General features: G+C 44.1%; 1 protein-coding gene across 1 annotated transcript; it reads left to right on the top strand.

The window, feature by feature from the left end:
• The first annotated feature begins 15,127 nt into the window (after positions 1-15,127).
• LOC131900171 (rhox homeobox family member 2-like) lies at positions 15,128-17,977 on the top strand. The gene is made up of 4 exons (XM_059251533.1): positions 15,128-15,287; positions 15,464-15,917; positions 16,572-16,617; positions 17,882-17,977. The coding sequence occupies exons 1-4, from the start codon at positions 15,206-15,208 to the stop codon at positions 17,975-17,977; spliced, it is 678 nt and encodes a 225-aa protein (XP_059107516.1). The 5' UTR covers positions 15,128-15,205.
• The last annotated feature ends 438 nt before the right edge of the window (positions 17,978-18,415 follow it).

Below are 18,415 nucleotides of genomic sequence, written 5' to 3'. Positions count from 1 at the left end.
TTTAAAGAGGAAATGAAAAGTTCCCTTAAAGAACTCATGGAAAAGTCAAACAAAAAATGGAAGAAATCAGTAAATACCTGAAAGAAAGCCAAGAGAAAGCAATTAAAAAATTGAGGGAAACAGTTTAAGACATGAAAACTGAGACAGAGACAATAAAGAAGACACAAACTGAGGAAATGCTGGAAGTAGAAAATCTGAGAAAATGAACAGGAACTACAGATGCAAACATAACCAACAGATGGAATGAAAAAAAAATAAAATATACACTATCCCACAGCTAAAATTGACTGTGGATTTACTGCCCTTCAAATCTTCTTCATTGCTGTGTGGCTGCCTTGCATACAGATGCCATTATTGAAGACACTGAATTCCTTGGGACTGGAACTACAGACAGTTGCCAGCTGCTATGTGGGTGCTGAGAATTAATCCTGGGTCCTCTGGAAGAGCTGATAGTGTATATAACCATGGAGTCATCTACACAGCACCATCTAGTGTTTTTTTGTTTTTTATGTCTTTTGGATATTAGTCCTCTATCAGACATGAGGTTGGTAAAGACTTTTTCCCAGCCTGTATGCTGCTGCTTTGTCTGAAATATGGTGTTCTTTGTATTACAAAAGCTTTTCAGTTTCACGAAATTCCATTTATTAATTGTTGAATTTAATGCCTGTGCACTAAGTTAATAGTGTTCTGTTCAGAAAGTCTTTTCCTGTGCCAGGGAATTCAAGGCTATTCCCACAAAGCTTGTGCCATTAGCCAACCAATATCCAGTTTGATTTAAGACCCACTCCATGAGACAGAACCCACACCCAACACTGCTTGAGTGACCAAGAACCAGAGACTAGATTGTCCCGGGACTTAGAAGAAAACCAAACACTACTCTTCTAACAAAGGAGGCAATAAAATGACTCCCAATGACATTAAGTTATACTCATAGACCAGTACGTTGCTCAGCCACCATATGAGAAGCTTCCTCCTGTGACAGATGGGAACAAATACAGAGAGCCACAGCCAGACAATATGTGGGGTACCAGAGACCTTGAAACACTCAGCCTTAAATGGAATGTGTCCATCAGACCCCTTCTCTCAGGGCTCAGGGAACCCTGCAGAGGATAAGAGGGGAAGTGTGTAAGAGCCAGAGGGGGTGGAGGACACCAAGAAAAGAAGGCCTCTAAATCAAAATGATCAATGCACATATAAACTCACACAGACCAAGGCAGCATGAGCAGGGTCCACATGGGTCTGCACCACATGGGGTCCTTGAGCTGAAAGACAAAGTGGACACATACCCCCATCCCTAACCCAGAAGCTTTCTCTAATTGGGGAAACAAACTATTCTCAATGATAGGCCACATGTCCAGCAGTAGATGGTCAAATTGAAAGGAACTCAAGGGCACCTTTGAAGGTTCCTTGTCTTATAATGTCTTATCACATTTTTTTCTTCTTCTGATTTTTTTCTTTAATTTTATGTTCTTAAAGATGTTTTACTTATTATTTTTAATTTTCTCTCTCTTTTTTAACCCCAAAGGTCCTTTGCATAGATATTATGGTTCCTAGTTTAGTGTTTTTATGGGATTTCTGAGTATGTGAGCAAGCAGCTCTTTGTCTGCATGTTTTTTGTGCCTTTTCATGAGCTCTTTTCCTTCAATTCATTGATTTTGTCCTATTCTGAAAACTGTATGTTTTCTAATGAGAGGCAGAAAGGGAGTGCAGCCAGATGGTAGGGAAGGTGGGGAGAAACAGGGAGAAATAGATGTAGGGGAAACAGTAATCAGAATATATATTATGTGAGAAAAAAATATCCATGGTCAATTAAAGAAAAGAAATGCCATAGGGAAAAAAAACTTGCTTAATTGCTCAGAAAATGTATCTTGAAGTGGGATCCTAGATCCTGCTGTAGATAAACTTATATATAACAGTACACTGACACAGCACAGCACAGGTTCTGGCCACCGGGCAGGTTCCCTTCTAGCCCCACCGGGAAGGATCCCCTTTTCCAAGACCCCTGGCAGACCCTGCAGTCTCCACGCCCTGCCCCCACGCCCATCCGCCCGAGCCCCAAGCCTCTTCCTGAGACTTAGAGGCCGGCCCCCAGCTCCCATCTTGCCCCAGACTTCCCTTCTGAAGCACAGGTGAGTCCCCTAGCTTGCCCCAGACGCCACCCCTGGGCACCAGCCACTCCAGGGAGGACCTGCCCAACTTGGCCCCAGGTTCTGGCCACCGGGCAGGTTCCCTTCTAGCCCCACCGGGAAGGATCCCCTTCTCCAAGACCCCTGGCAGACCCTGCAGTCTCCACGCCCTGCCCCCACACCCATCCGCCTGAGCCCCAAGCCTCTTCCTGAGACTTAGAGGCCGGCCCCCAGCTCCCATCTTGCCCCGGACTTCGCGTCTGGAGGAGAGAGAGAGAGAGAGAGAGAGAGAGAGAGAGAGAGAGAGAGAAGAGAGCTCCCATCCTCCCCTGGACTTCCCTTCTGGACAAGAGCTCCCATCCTGCCCCGGACTTCCAATTTGGACAAGAGAGCTCCCATCTGGACAAGAGAGAGAGACTTCCTGAATCTGTCAGCTCTGTCTGAACCAAGTGTGCGGATAAGGCCAAGAACGAACCACAAGGAGATGGGCAGACGTCAAGGCAGAAACACATACAACAAAATGAATAGCAATACAGCATCACCAGGCCCTAGCCCTCCTCCAACACCTAGACCTGAACCTCAGAAATTGGAAGAAGCAGAAGAAAATAGCCTTATGAATGTCATCATGAAGAAGCTAGAGGCTCGTGTAGAGGAAAAGACAAAAAAATGTGAAGAACGTTGTAAACAACTAGAGGAAACGGCAAACAAATTAGAAGAAATCAATAAAGTCCTGGAAGAGAACAATAAAATACTGAAAGAAAATCAAGAAAAATCAATGAAACAAATGAAGGAAACAGTCCAAGACCTGAAAAGGGAAATAGAAAAAATGAAGAAGACACAAACAGAGGGAATGCTGGAAATAGAAAATCTGAGAAAACGATTGGGAACTTCAGATGCAAGTATAATCAACAGAATGAAAGAGATGGAAGAGAGGATCTCTAGCGTTGAAGATACAATAGAAGAAATAGATTCATCAGTCAAAGAAAACACTAAAGCCAACAAAGTCATGAACCAAAATGTCCAAGAAATTTGGGACACCATGAAAAGACCAAACCTACAAATAATAGGGGTAGAAGAAGGAGAAGAATACCAACTCAAGAGCACAGAAAATATATTCAACAAGATCATAGAAGAAAACTTTCCCAACTTAAAGAAGGAAATGCCTATGAAGATACAGGAAGCCTATAGAACACCAAATAGACTAGACCCCAAAAAAAAAGTCCCCTCGCCACATAATAATTAAACAGTTAAACGTACAGAATAAAGAAAGAATATTAAGAGCAGCAAAGGAAAAAGGCCAAGTGACATATAAAGGCAAACCTATCAGAATAACACCCGATTTCTCAATGGAGACTTTGAAAGCCAGAAGGACCTGGACAGATGTAATGCAGACACTAAGAGACCATGGATGTCAGCCTAGACTAATATACCCAGCAAAACTTTCAATCATCAGAGATGGAGTGAACAAGACATTCCATGACAAAGCCAGATTTAAACAATATTTATCCACAAACCCAGCCCTACAGAAAGCACTAGAAGGAAAATTCCAACCTAAGGAAGTCAGATACACCTTGAAAACACAGGCAATAGATAAAGCCACAGCAGTAAACCCCAACGAAGAAAAGTACACACAAATCACCGCCAAAAAATAACAGGAATGAACAATCACTGGACATTAATATCCCTCAATATCAATGGACTTAACTCACCTATAAAAAGACATAGGCTTACAGAATGGATACGAAAGCAGGACCCATCTTTCTGCTGCATACAAGAAACACATCTCAAATTCAAAGATAGACACTACCTAAAAATAAAAGGCTGGGAAAAGACTTTCCAATCAAACGGTCTTAAGAAACAAGTGGGTGTAGCCATCCTGATATCCAGCAAAATAGACTTCAAACTAAAATCAATCAAAAGAGATCAAGAAGGGCATTACATACTCATCACAGGAAAGATGCACCAAGATGAAGTCTCAATTCTGAACATTTATGCCCCAAACACAAGGGCACCCACATATGTAAAAGAAACATTATTAAAGCTTAAATCACATATAAAACCCCACACATTAATAGTAGGAGACCTCAACACCCCACTTTCACCACTGGACAGATCTCCCAAATCGAAACTTAACAGAGAAATAAAGGACTTAACTGATGTCATGACTCAAATGGACTTAATCGACATCTACAGAACATTCCATCCTAACAAAAAAGAATATACCTTCTTCTCAGCACCCCATGGAACCTTCTCTAAAATCGACCACATACTTGGTCACAAAACAAATCTAAACAGATACAAAACAATTGGAATAACCTCCTGTGTTCTATCAGACCACCATGGTCTAAAGTTAGATTTCAACAACAACAAAAACTACAGAAAACCTACAATCTCATGGAAACTGAACAATACCCACCTGAATCACCAATGGGTTAAGGAAGAAATAAAGAAAGAAATTAAAGACTTCCTAGAGATCAACGAAAATGAAGACACCACATATCCAAACCTATGGGACACTATGAAAGCAGTACTAAGAGGGAAATTCATAGCACTAAACGCCCACATAAATAAGCTGGAGAAATCTCACAAGTGACTTAACAGCACACTTGAAAGTTCTAGAACAGGAAGAAGCAAAGTCTCCCAGGAAAAATAGATGCCAGGAAATTATCAAAGTGAGAGCTGAAATCAATAAAATAGAAACAAAGAGAACAATACAAAAAATTAATGAAACAAAGAGTTGGTTCTTTGAGAAAATCAACAAGATAGACAAGCCCTTATCCAAATTAACCAAAAGACAGAGAGAGAGCATCCAAATCAACAAAATCAGAAATGAAAAGGGGGACATAACAACAGACATTGAGGAAATCCAGAGAATCATCAGGTCATACTTCAAAAACATCTATTCCACAAAACTGGAAAATATAAAAGAAATGGATAATTTTCTGGATAGTTACCACATACCTAAATTAAATCAAGACCAGATAAACTATTTAAATAGTCCAATAACCCCTAACGAAATAGAAACAGTCATTAAAAGTCTCCCAACCAAAAAAAGCCCAGGACCAGATGGTTTCAGTGCAGAATTCTACCAGATCTTCAAAGAAGAGTTAATACCAATACTCTCTAAATTGTTCCATACAATAGAAACAGAAGGAACATTACCAAACTCCTTCTATGAGGCTACAATTACCCTGATTCCCAAACCAAACAAGGATACAACAAAGAAAGAGAACTACAGACCGATCTCCCTCATGAACATTGATGCAAAAATACTCAATAAAATACTGGCAAACAGACTCCAAGAACACATCAAAACAATTATCCACCATGATCAAGTAGGATTCATTCCAGGGATGCAAGGATGGTTCAACATACGAAAGTCTGTCAATGTGATACACCATATAAACAAACTCAAAGAAAAAAACCACATGATCATCTCACTAGATGCTGAAAAGGCATTTGACAAGAACCAACACCCCTTCATGATAAAGGTCTTGGAGTGATCAGGAATACAGGGAACATACCTAAACATAATAAAGGCAATTTACAGCAAGCCAACAGCCAACATCAAATTAAATGGAGAGAAACTCAAAGCAATTCCACTAAAATCAGGAACGAGGCAAGGCTGTCCGCTCTCCCCATACTTATTCAATATAGTACTTGAAGTTCTAGCCAGAGCAATAAGACAACATAAGGAGATTAAGGGGATACAAATTGGAAAGGAAGAAGTCAAGCTTTCCCTATTTGCAGATGACATGATAGTATACTTGAGCAACCTCAAAGATTCCACCAAGGAACTGATACAACTTATAAACACCTTCAGCAATATAGCAGGATACAAGATCAAGTCAAAAAACTCAGTAGCCCTCCTATATACAATGGACAAAAAAGCGGAGAAGGAAATCAGAGATACATCACCCTTTACTATAGCCACAAATGACATAAAATACCTTGGGGTAACACTAACCAAGCAAGTGAAGGACCTATATGACAAGAACTTTAAGTCCCTGAAAAAAGAAATTGAGGAAGATGTCAGAAAATGGAAAGATCTCCCATGCTCATGGATAGGCAGAACTAACATAGTAAAAATGGCAATCTTACCAAAAGCAATCTACAGATTCAATGCAATCCCCATCAAAATACCAACACAATTCTTCACAGACCTGGAAAGAATAATACTCAACTTCATATGGAAAAACAAAAAACCCAGGATAGCCAAAAGAATCCTGTACAATAAAACAACCTCTGGAGGCATCACGATCCCTGACTTCAAGCTGTACTATAGAGCTACAGTAATAAAAACAGCTTGGTACTGGCATGAAAACCGACATGTGGACCAATGGAATCGAATTGAAGACCCTGACATTAATCCGCACGACTATGAACAAATAATCTTTGACAAAGAAGCCAAAAGTGCACAATGGAGAAAAGAAAGCATCTTCAACAAATGGTGCTGGCAAAACTGGATATCAACATGTAGAAGGCTGCAAATAGATCCATATCTATCACCGTGCACAAAACTTAAGTCCAAGTGGATCAAGGACCTCAACATAAATCCAGTTACTCTGAACCTGCTAGAAGAGAAAGTAGGAAGTAGTCTTGAACGCATTGGCATAGGAGACCACTTTCTAAATAGAACACCAGTAGCACAGACACTGAGAGAAACAATCAATCAATGGGACCTCTTGAAACTGAGAAGCTTTTGTAGGGCAAAGGATATGGTCAACAAGGCAAAGCGACAGCCTACAGAATGGGAAAAGATATTCACCAATCCCACATCTGACAGAGGACTGATATCCAGAATATATAAGGAACTCAAGAAATTAGACATCAAAATGCCCAACAGTCCAATTAAGAAATGGGCTATAGAACTAAACAGAGAATTCTCAACAGAGGAAACTCAAATGGCTGAAAGACATTTAAGGAATTGCTCAACATCCCTAATCATCAGGGAAATGCAAATCAAAACAAATCTGAGATACCACCTTACGTCTGTCAGAATGGCTAAGATCAAAAACACTGAAGACACCTTATGCTGGAGAGGATGTGGAGCTAGGGGAACTCTCCTCCACTGCTGGTGGGAATGCAAGCTTGTACAACCACTTTGGAAATCAATATGGCGCTTTCTTAGAAAATTGGGAATCCATCTCCCCCAAGATCCAGCTATACCACTCTTGGGCATATACCCAAGGAATGCTCAACCACACCACAAGAGCACTTGTTCAGCTATGTTCATATCAGCATTGTTTGTAATAGCCAGAACATGGAAACAACCTAGATGCCCTTCAACTGAAGAATGGATAAACAAAATGTGGTACATATACACAATGGAATACTACTCAGCAGAGAAAAACAATGACATCATGAGGTTTGAAGACAAATGGATGGATCTAGAAAAAAATCATCCTGAGTGAGGTATCCCAGACTCAGAAAGACAAACATGGTATGTACTCACTCATAGCAGGATACTAGATGTGGAACAAGGATGACTGGACTGCTACTCACATCACCAGGGAGGTTACCTGGAAAACAGGACCCCAAGAAAGACACAGGGATCCCCCAGTGACAGAGAAATGGAATGAGATCTACATGAACAGCCTGGACATGAGTAGGGGTAGTGAAGGGCGAGGGTCGAGGGAAAGAGAGCTTGGGGGAGCAGGAGATCCCAGCTGGATCAACAACAGAGAGGGAGAACAAGGAATAGGAGACCATGGTAAATGAAAACCACATGAGAATAGGAAGAAACAAAGTACTAGAGAGGCCCACAGAAATCCACAAAGATACCCCCACAACAGACTGCTGGCAATGGTCGAGAGACAGTCCGAACTGACCTACTCTGGTGATGGGATGGCCAAACACCCTAATTGTCGTGCTAGAAACCTCATCCAACTACTGAGGGATCTGGATGCAGAGATCCATGACTAGGCCCCAGGTGGATCTCTGGGAGTCCAATTAGCGAGAATGAGGAGGGTTTATATGAGAGAGAATTGTTGAGACCAAGGTTGGATAAAGCACAGAGACAAATAGCCAAACGAACCGAAACACATGAAATATGAACCAATGGCTGAGGGGTCACCAACTGGATCAGGCCCTCTGAGTGGGTGAGACAGTTGATTGGCCTGATCTGTTTGGGAGGCATCCAGGCAGTGGGACTGGGTCCTGTGCTCATTGCATGAGTTGGCTGTTTGAAACCTGGGGCCTATGCAGGGTCGCATGGCTCGGCCTGTGAGGAGAGGACTGGACCTACCTGGACTGAGTCTACCAGGTTGATCTCAGTCTGCAGGGAAGGCTTTGCCCTGGAGGAGATGGGAATGGGGGGGGAGGGCTGGGGGGAAGGTGAGGGGGGCGGGAGGGGGAAGAAGAAGGGAATCTGTGGCTGATATGTAGAACTGAATTGTATTGCAAAATAAAAATTAAAAAAAAAAAAGAGTACACTGCTATAGCTCTCCTTTTTATAAACATGAATGGTTTTTCTTTGGGCCGGATCCCCTTAAGCACTAGCAAGGGTCTTGATTTCATGGCTAAAGAATTTGTCCTGTGTTCTCTCAGTTCCTGGGTGAATTACTTCCGGGACTGGTTTATGTTCCCATAGCAACAGGATGCATGTGCACAGAGAAAACCAAAGAATGCCGAAATGTTCTACATATTTTCAAAAAAATTTAAATATTAAAAGTAAAATTTCTAACAGAAGTTTTAGAGAAGGGAAAGAGAAAAACCAGGAGATCCAAGGAACTGTTCAACTTGAGAAAATGCATCTTGATGACAAAAATCATTGCTATCACTTAGAGAGAGTATAAGGAGTCAGCAGGGAAGGAAGTGAGCCAGGCCATGGTGGTCTGGAGAATCTTGCAGCCTGACTGACTATCAGCCAGAGTGTGTCTTTATTTATACAGAAGTTAGTTAGCAGGGATACATTCATGATGTTCCAAAACATAGATCATTTCAAAATTTTTGGTTTTGGACATGTGTTTCACTTCCTTTTGCTCATCTTTTAGTCATCATTAATAAACTATGACAGAAAAGAGTTATTATTTCCAATCATTTTCCCTCAAGTTTTGACATCATTAATAAAGAGAGTTATCATTCTTACTCACTAACCTCATAACCCAATTTTTGAGAATCTAGAGGCATATGACAGCCTGTGCTCAGGCTGGTTGCTTTGTTTGCTTCAAGGACACTAGACCAAAACAAAATGTCCAACCACCCTGGGCATTTTGCCATGTCTCAAGCAGTGTATTATTAACTCTTAGTGGTCAGAGTACCCAGGAAAAGTCTTCAGGCAAAGATGCTGCAGTTACTACTCAAATTCTGACATAATACAATCAATGTTCACATTTATATCCTTATAAATTTGTCTATATGTCTAATCCTGGCATTCTGTTGTTCCTTGGTCATATGACATTATAGTGGCTCTACATGAGCTGACTTCTAAGAGAGGGAGGTCCTAACACCTCATACTTTTATCATCTTTCCACTCCATACTTTGCTCATCAATATGTCTCTGTGTAGGGCAGAGTTGTATGCCACGTAATTGTCTGAGTGTACAGTGGGAAGAGGCTTGTAATCTGAACTGCAGACAGTTCCTCTAGCCCACCAAACCTTGTTGACATTTTTAATTGTATTTTGTTTTGAATATCTTGTTCCTGTGTAAGTACAGGGACAGATGATTCAAGAATGTCTCATAGCCTCATGAAGAGACCTCTGGCAGACTGCTGTTATCTGGTAGCCAGCAAAATGCCCACCCTGACAGCCTTGTGCAGAGGCCTGGTACACTGGAGTTGGCCCAGGTACATTGGTGGGCTGCAATCCCTCCTACACAAGAGCAGGCTATCTGCCTAATTGCTTCCTTGTTCCCAGTTTCCAGCATAGTCCTCTGCCCACAGGAACACATCCAGCACTAAAAAGGCCAACCTCAGAGGCCCTCAGGGATCCCAACTCAGTAATAGGAGGTACTGGTGGCAGTATAGAACCGTTCAAACAGGCAGGAAGACCAGGAAGTGTGCACGGGACAGAGCCTCAGAGTTAAATTAGAAAGTAGACATGCCAGAAATAAAACCAGAAGGAACAAAGGTGGACCAAGGAACACTGTTTGGTGACAACTCAAATGGAATATGAGGTCGGAGAAGGGGAGTATTGGGCTCCTGCAAAGTCAGAAGGGTGGTGGGCAGCTGTGGGCAGTGTCTGAGAAGAGAAGCAGCAGAGTCAGGGTGGCATTTTGGAAAGATCACCCTGACTGCACTTGTGGGAGCATGATGTTTATGGTCTGTAAAATCATCTAGCCTCAGGTCAGACTTTGGCCTATGGGGTAAATTCTCCAATGTAGGATACCAAGGCCCTTCCCAGCTTTTTGTTTAGACATAATTCTGCAGTGAGTATCACAGCCAAATCAACACACTCTAAGTCATTATAACCAATTTCTGCTAGTAAGGATTCTTCATTCTCCATGGGAGTCACTGAAGAAGTTGAATGTTCTTACCACCCCACCAGGGGACTATCTGAGAGCTTGTTATGCCAGCCTGAGCTTGCATCCAGGAAGAACAGGCCCCTCTCAGAGAGCACCAGGGGAGTATATGTGGTCAACTGTCTACACAGCAGAACCATTTTTGCTGATCTTTGAGCCCCACAAAGGCACATTTAGGGTCCTGGAGATTTTACAAGGGCCCAGGTTTCCTTCTGTACACTAGACCCTGGTTAGCCAGGCTGATATACATGAGAAATCCCCACCACTGTCCTGCAGTCTCCCTGACTTCTGTACTGATTCACAGTCAGTAATGCTCACAGCATGCTCTCATCTGCTGCACAGTCTTCTGACTTCTCAGTGGCCTTTCTCCTGGGCCCTGCTGGGTACCCCCAGCTCCAACCTCCTTCTTGGGGCTCATATTTTTTTGGTGTTTCAAGACAGGGTTTCTCTGTGTAGTTTTGGTGCCTATCCTGGATCTTGCTCTGTAGTCCAGGCTGGCCTCGAACTCACATTGATCTGCCTCCCTCTGCCTCTCAAGAGCTGGGATTAAAGGCGTGCTCCACCACTGCCTGGTGAGGCTCATAATTGGTACATCTTTCTTCCCAACCTTGACTCCTTTCCACTGGAGAATTGCCCCAGCTTGTCTTCAGACCATCTCCTGGCCACACCTCTACCATCTCTATGAGAGCTGCCCTTCCCTGGAGCTCACTTCAACCACCCTACCCTCTCCTTCCTCAGGATACTATCCTTCTAGATGTCTTCCCACCCAGCTCCCAGTCCTGGACTCCCTCTAAATCAACCCTTGTCTCTCTCTACCATGTGTCTCTTACAAACAGCAGGAAGAGTCCTTACTGAGTCCCTGTAGGATGACACCTATAAACAGGGAAAAGACCTATGGCCTGGATACAGCAAGAATGCTCCAGGGCCTGTTGCTGGGATACAACATACCAGAGGGGTTAAGCAAGAACACTCCAAGTCATGTGGCTGTTTGAAAGACTGAAGGGATGATCCCTGACCTGTCCACTCCTTTCCTGGTTCACAGAGGGCCTGACTCTTCATTATTTCTACACAAGACACCAGTATACACACAAAAAAGAGACAGGGAGACAAGAGGGAGAGAGATAGAATCAGAGAAGGAGAGAGAGAGACAGAGACAGAGACAGAGACAGAGAGAAAGAGACACAGAGAGACAGAGAAAGACAGAGACAGAGAGATAGAGAGAGAGAGCAGCTGCAGTTCAGATGAGCCAGGTGGCAGCCTCTGACTTTCCTGCCAAAGACATGATTATCACTTGGTGGCTTGAAAGCTCAGGCCATGGAGTGCTGAGCAGAGAAAGGACATAGTGAGCTGTGACCAAGTGGGCAGTGCAGTGGTCAGTGTATCCTGTCCTATGAGCCACAAAAGCCTTGTGGGAGAGCCAACCTGGGCACAGCTGGTTCATGGAATGTCAGGTGTCCCTAAATATGCTGACGACGGGTTTGTGGAAGATGACTCCAATCTAGGAAAGCTTCCCCATTTATTATTCTTTCTGTATGTGACATGATGTCATACGCAGGTAAAAGCTCATCAAAGAATTCATTCCCTGTCAATTATGTTTCTTCTTTTTTCTTTAAGAAATTTTTTATTCATTTTACATACCAACCACAGATCCCCTTCACATCTCTCCTCACAATTCCCCCAGCATTCCCCCCAGCAACATACCTCCCTATGCCCACCTCGAAAGAGGTAAGGCTCCCATGGGGATTCAGCAAAGCCTGGTACATTCAGTTGAGGCAGGACCAAGCCCCTCCCCTCTGTACCAAGGCTGTGCAAGGTGTCCCATCATAGGTAATGACCTCCAAAAAGCCCCCACATGCACCAGGTATAGATCCTGATCCCACAATTATGTTTCTTCTTAGAGCTGATAAATTGCTTCTAAAATTGCTCATTTGAATTATCTCAACACTCTTCAAGGAAAACTTAATATTGTCTTGGGTTTTAGTTAATCAGTGATCCAAGATTTTTTTTTAAATTGTGCTCATCAATAAAAACTTAGAATTCATTTGTGTTTCCTTTCTCAGCAGTAACTACCTTTGGGAAACGTTTTGACCACTTTCATCACATGCCTTAAACTGAAGCAGTGGTTCTCAACTTGGGTAATGCAGCCACTTGTAACTTTGGGGTCCACAGACCTTAACTAAGACCATTGGAAAACAAAGATATTATATTGTGACTCATAACAATAGCAAAATCACAATTAGGAATTAACAACAAAAATGGTTGGGATCACCACAGCATGGGCAACTATATTAAAGGGCTACAGCATTAGGAAGGTTGAGAATCACTGACCTAAAGCATTGAGCATGTAACTAAACAAGAAGGAGCCACAAGATTGCATTAATGCATTTCAATCCTAGAGAGTCCCTCACAGAAGACAACTTAAAAGAAAATCACCCAGAGCAGTAATTGGGCTCATGATTCACTGCTGTTCTACAGCAAAAGCTGCTTATGGGTACAGGTTTCCTGTCAATGCAGTGATATGTAAGATTGGGCTACTACATCGCAGCAGGCGAGCAGCAGACATCCTAAGGAGTCAACAGAGTAGAGTCCCTTCCCCAGGTTCAAGATGGGGACAGCAGAGTCAAGAGGAACAAGGGTAAAGGCAGAGATGGGTGCTGGTTTCCAGACTCACATAGATAACAGCTTGGAGCAGAGCAGGCCTTGGTGTTTACCTGTGTTAGCTACTCCCATAGTGCACTCCACAGCTCCTCTGGGTTACACAGCAAGCATCCATCTTTTAGGGTGCTGAATCAACCCACAGAGAGGAAATCCCTGCCCATCACTCTTTGCTAAGCCCTTGGAGCAAACTGCCAGAAAAAAAAGAATACACCCAGTGTCCTGTGAGCTCTGTAGAAAGAGGAGGAAATGAACAGTTTCTGGGGCACCCTGAATGCATGATTGCTTACCTCCACTAACCCTGTAAACAGCATCTTGGGAAATTTATCACAGAATCTGGGGTTGGTATGGATGCAGGAGTTAGGTCTCTGTCCTTAGTAAGGAAAAAGCACTCACATTCAAATTTCTAAGTTGCTCGCATATGTTGCAGGGATGCTAGGGATAAAGGAGGGTTGATTTGAAACAGCCAAGCCAGGAACACCAAAGATGAGACACAAAGAGTTTCTGCGATCAGTAGGACAGTCAAGCCTTCTCACACTGGTAAAGACAGGGCTCCCGTCTAGGGTGGGCAGTCCAACCAGGCCACCAAGTCCTTCAGGAAAGCACCCATGGTACTATTGTCTCCTAAAATAGCCTAGCTTCTCCAGCAGCTAGTTGTGAGAGTGAGTCTGTGTCTAAGAAAGCCTCCCATTTCGGTGTTTCAGGGAAGCCTTTCACAACGACCCAGGAGATAAGGAGAAGAGGAAGGACAGTTGCAGCTGCTTCTTGGTGACTGTGAGAAGAAAGCTGAGTATAATTAAAAGCACCTGGGACAGCTGAAATGTCAGAGGACACAAGACCATGCAGTGGCTAATGGTGACCAGACTGTTAAGGCCCTCAACTCACAAAGCCATAGTCAGGGATGGATAAAGGGGCCTGTGGTGGGAGGGGGTTGAGCCACCCTTGACTCGGTGGGCAATAGGTGAACAGAACAAGATCATCCCCTTGGTGTGGGCTAGACAATGTGGACCGTGGGCCCTCCAGTGTCTCAGCATATGCTATCCCAGAGAACTAACCCATCTCCTAACAATTACCTCAGCCATTGTCCAGAATCTGCCATGATCCTATTGAAAACAAAAACCACGAAATGACAGAGCTCAGTGGCTCTTTTAAATTTTGGGAATGTCACCTACTCTGGGGAGTCTCTCTAACTTTTCCTCAGTTCTGCCCCTTCCTGCAATGATTCTTTGTAGAGCTTGAATCCAGAATTGCTTACTCCTCCTGCCTTTAACCTTCACAGCTGTGAGACAGGTTGGGAGCCAGTACCCAGGGTTGATCTTTGATGCCCTCAGGTATCTGGGTCACCCTAGACCTTGGTCAAGCACAGCTGGGTAGAGAAAGGTCTCCATCAGAATGAGCTTGTGAACAACGATGGAATTCAGCCCTATTGGGAGCACAGTCTCTCAGGAGGATCGTGCCCTGGCCTACCCACATATTTGCCATCATACAGGGCTCTTCAAGACAGCACAACCAAGATTGGGGCATTTTGTTTGAAGGACATTTGCATAATTTAATAAAGTGATTTAGCTGTGCTCAAGGGCCTGCTGAGTTTGAAAAGGTCTTTTTGTTACTCTCTGTGACTGAATTTGGACAGTCTAGCATTACCCAAAACTAGAGGTGTCAGCTAAGCAGCAAACCAGAGCCACAGGTTCCGCACCCCCACCGCACACACTCACTGCAGTTTTTAAAGTACTCCCTGCTCTTTGCAGCCCTAAAGTGCTTCAGGCTAAGCACCTCAGAGGACAAGCCCACAGTCACTGAGGCTGTGCAGGCCAGAATGTGTGATTGGACACATTGTAATTACGTAGAGTCTCCAGAAGACAAGCCTTCCGGGTTAAGAGTCACAGCTGTACCTCTGGCGTCAGACCGTGAGGACACGGCTTTTAAGTCTTCGGAACTCGGGTCTCATTGAAAGATTCCTGGCATGGAGTCTCGCCAGGGCTGCTGCCACATTTTCACCAGGATGCTGTGTCTAGGAGCTAATGAAGACCAGGAACAACAGCATGGTCAGTAAAATGGTTCTGACTCCACTTGAGCGAAGTCCGGGAAGCAAATTTGGTGGAAAGGCCAGTGGCCAGGCACTTCGATTACCCGGCTCTGCCTGTGGGCCCTCTCCAGGCTTTCCAATGATCCATGGGCCACGATGCTCAGATCTTTATCTTTATGTTTTTCTCTCTTGCAGGTGGGAATGCAGTGGTCCTGAAGGCTGGAGAGGAAGGAGGCAAGAAGGAGCTTGTAGAGAGCGAGCTTGCTCAGGGTGAGCTTGATCAGGGCGAACTTGCTCTGGGCGAACTTGCCCCAAGCAAGCCTGCTCAAGAAGAGCTTGCTCAGTCCGGTCTTACTCAGGAAGCCACAGGAGTGGTAGAGGCGGGAGAAAACGAAGAAGAAGAAATGGAAGGAGGTCATTCTGGCGATGGTAGTTCTGGCCCCATGAAAAAGGGGACCCAGGCTGAAGGTGGCCATGGCAGAAGTGTTCCACAGCAGCCTCAGCAAGAGGCGGCAATGCCTGAGGGCACCAAGAATCTCCAGGCTCGGGACAGGCAGCCTTTCCACAGACACACCAGTTTCACCCAGTCTCAGCTGCGGGACCTAGAGCGTCTTTTTGAAGAGACTCGCTTCCCCAGCTTTCAAGTAAGGTAAGCAGAAGGCCTGCTAGGCGCCTGGTTTTCTAGCAGTGCATCCAGGCTGTCCTTTGGTCCTCCCTGACCCCTGATTTCCTCTACAAACAAAGCGACCATGTCTGGACCCTCCAGCAGAAATTGGATTCTGGAGTAAGCAGATGTGCCCTAGTCCAACTGGAAAGAATGTGTTTTGTTGTCTGTTTAATTGGCGTGTGAGTGGGAAATTTAGACAATGTTTGTTCTAAATAAGTCTCTGTAAGTATGAGTGAGAATCCTGAGGTGTGGCTGGGAAAATGCAGGAGGGATTCCACCTCAGATTAAAATTTGACTAACACTTTTTATCGTGGAGCTTCTCTTAATGAAGCTTTACATGTTAAGTACATAGACCACATACCTGTGTTTGGGGGATTACCCTTAATTTTGGTCCCTGAAAGAAACCTGCTACTGGAGTAAGTTCAAAGGAGGTGTGAGGAATACTGTGTGTGTGTCTGTGCGAGTGTGTGCATGTGTTTGTGTGTGTCTGCGTGTGTGTGTGTGTGTGTGTGTGTGTGTATGTACACGTGTGCACACACACAAGTGTGGACACAAACATTTAAAAGCAAACAGGACATGTCTTTATACAGTTTATTTCCACTACAAGGCCTGAATGTTGGAATCTTTTCACTTCAGGAAGGATCTTGCAATATCAATGGGTGTGCCGGAAGCAGATGTGCAGGTCAGTATTTTAAAAAAAATTAATGTTTTGGAAGGGCTCCACATCTTCTGATGGTGCTGTCTAGAAGAGAGGTATAGCACCAAATTGGGACCCTGATGTTGCATCCCAAGGATGCCAGACCAGTCCACAGCCAGGCTAGGCTCAAGATGACAAAAGACCTCCATTTTCTCAGGCAGGAAATGCCAACCTGGACACCTGAAACCTATGATGCCAAGATGCTTTGTCTGACCCTCGGTGAACATAGTGTGTTTCCATGACCTTCTGAAGGCTGTGCAGCCCACACGCCTCACTTAAGTGAAGAGACCATGTTCTTGCTCACCTTCAACTCTTTCACTCTGTGTGTCTCAGAAAACCTTTTCTCAGACTTCTTGATCTAGTCTGTAAAGGTCCCATGCCTGGCTTAGTTCTGAATCAACACTGGGACCAGGAACCTCAAAAGGCCCATAACCCTTTTACCAGTCTTTTGTTGGTGATGTATGTGAACTCTGCTCACCATTACAATCAGCCCTGACTTTCCAGACCACATGCCCACAAGGGAAAAGGCCTATACACAGTATACTTGGAGCCTAGGGAGGAAGCATAGAACAGGAAGAAGTGCCCTTTGTCTCATAAAATGTGTATTCTGGATACTCACAAAAGGCTATCACCATGGAGCCTTTTACAGACAGATTTGGGCCTTGAGATAGTACTCCGGGGTTCCAAGAGAACTGTTTTTGATACTTTTCAACACACAGCAAGGACCAGGAACAACCCATGAGCTAGATCTGCATCCTTTCCTGGAAGAATGCATTAAAAATATCAATTGATAGGGCTGGAGGGATAGCTCAGCCATTAAAGGCTACGTTTACAACCAAAAATATCAATTGATGGAGAGAATAGACAATATTCTGGGTCTGTTCCATAGCAGAAGGACTGGGTGTGGGGTACATGTCCTCAGGGGCTTCATGGGGTGTTTTGACTGTTTCAATGAGAATGAAACCTGTTGCTTTCAGCATTCTGAACAATCAGTACACACTTGAGGTAAGTCTTCAACCGTTCTTGGGGTTAGATCGATAAACAGTTTCTGGGCAAACAGAAATGTGGTGCTTTGCTAGGGGAGTAGCTCTGTCCTGGAGCACATACCTAGCACACACTGGGCCAGGGATGGGTTCCATATATGTTCTAAAATGCTAGTACAATTGATCCAGTATACATGGTTAAAGGATGTGTTCTTCAGTGGTGGTACAGTACAGTGTACTAAAGCAACCCTTTCTTCTGCTTGTAGGAATGGTTTAGGAACAGGAGAGCCATTTTCAGGAGAAACAATAGAAAGATGGTTCTAATTGATGCACCACCTGGTCCCCAGAACAACGATCCCTGAAGATTTTGGAGCAGCTCATGTGTGCCACCTCTTTCCAAAGCCAGATGACCTGGAACCTGGCCCTGCCCCCAATGTCTCGGCCACCCATGCTGGCCATGACAACCTTTTCTTCCCTGCAATTATCTCAGCAATAAAGAGGTGGATTCTCAGTATGTTGGTTCCATTGTTTTTCAGGTTACTAAAATGTGGGTATAAGTATTTGAACCAGAGTAGCCTATTCCAGAAATGGCCTTTATGGCAGGAGGTGACACTGGCAAGCTCTGGTCACTGTGGCTTGCTGAGTGAGGAAGATTTCAGGTGCTATGCTGCTTCATGCTGACCCCACATGATTCTCTGTACCCTCATCATGGGCTTGTCAACTCACTCCACCCCTGTGGAACAATTACTTATAATGTCAGTTAGGGCAAGTCTCCAGCAGAGGACACTGTGTTTCTAGTC

The sequence above is a fragment of the Peromyscus eremicus genome, chromosome X (genome assembly GCF_949786415.1).
Source record: "Peromyscus eremicus chromosome X, PerEre_H2_v1, whole genome shotgun sequence".
Classification (NCBI taxonomy): Eukaryota; Metazoa; Chordata; class Mammalia; order Rodentia; family Cricetidae; genus Peromyscus; species Peromyscus eremicus.
Note: the sequence above shows the minus strand (reverse complement) of the source record. Positions and strands in the feature narration are given on the sequence as shown.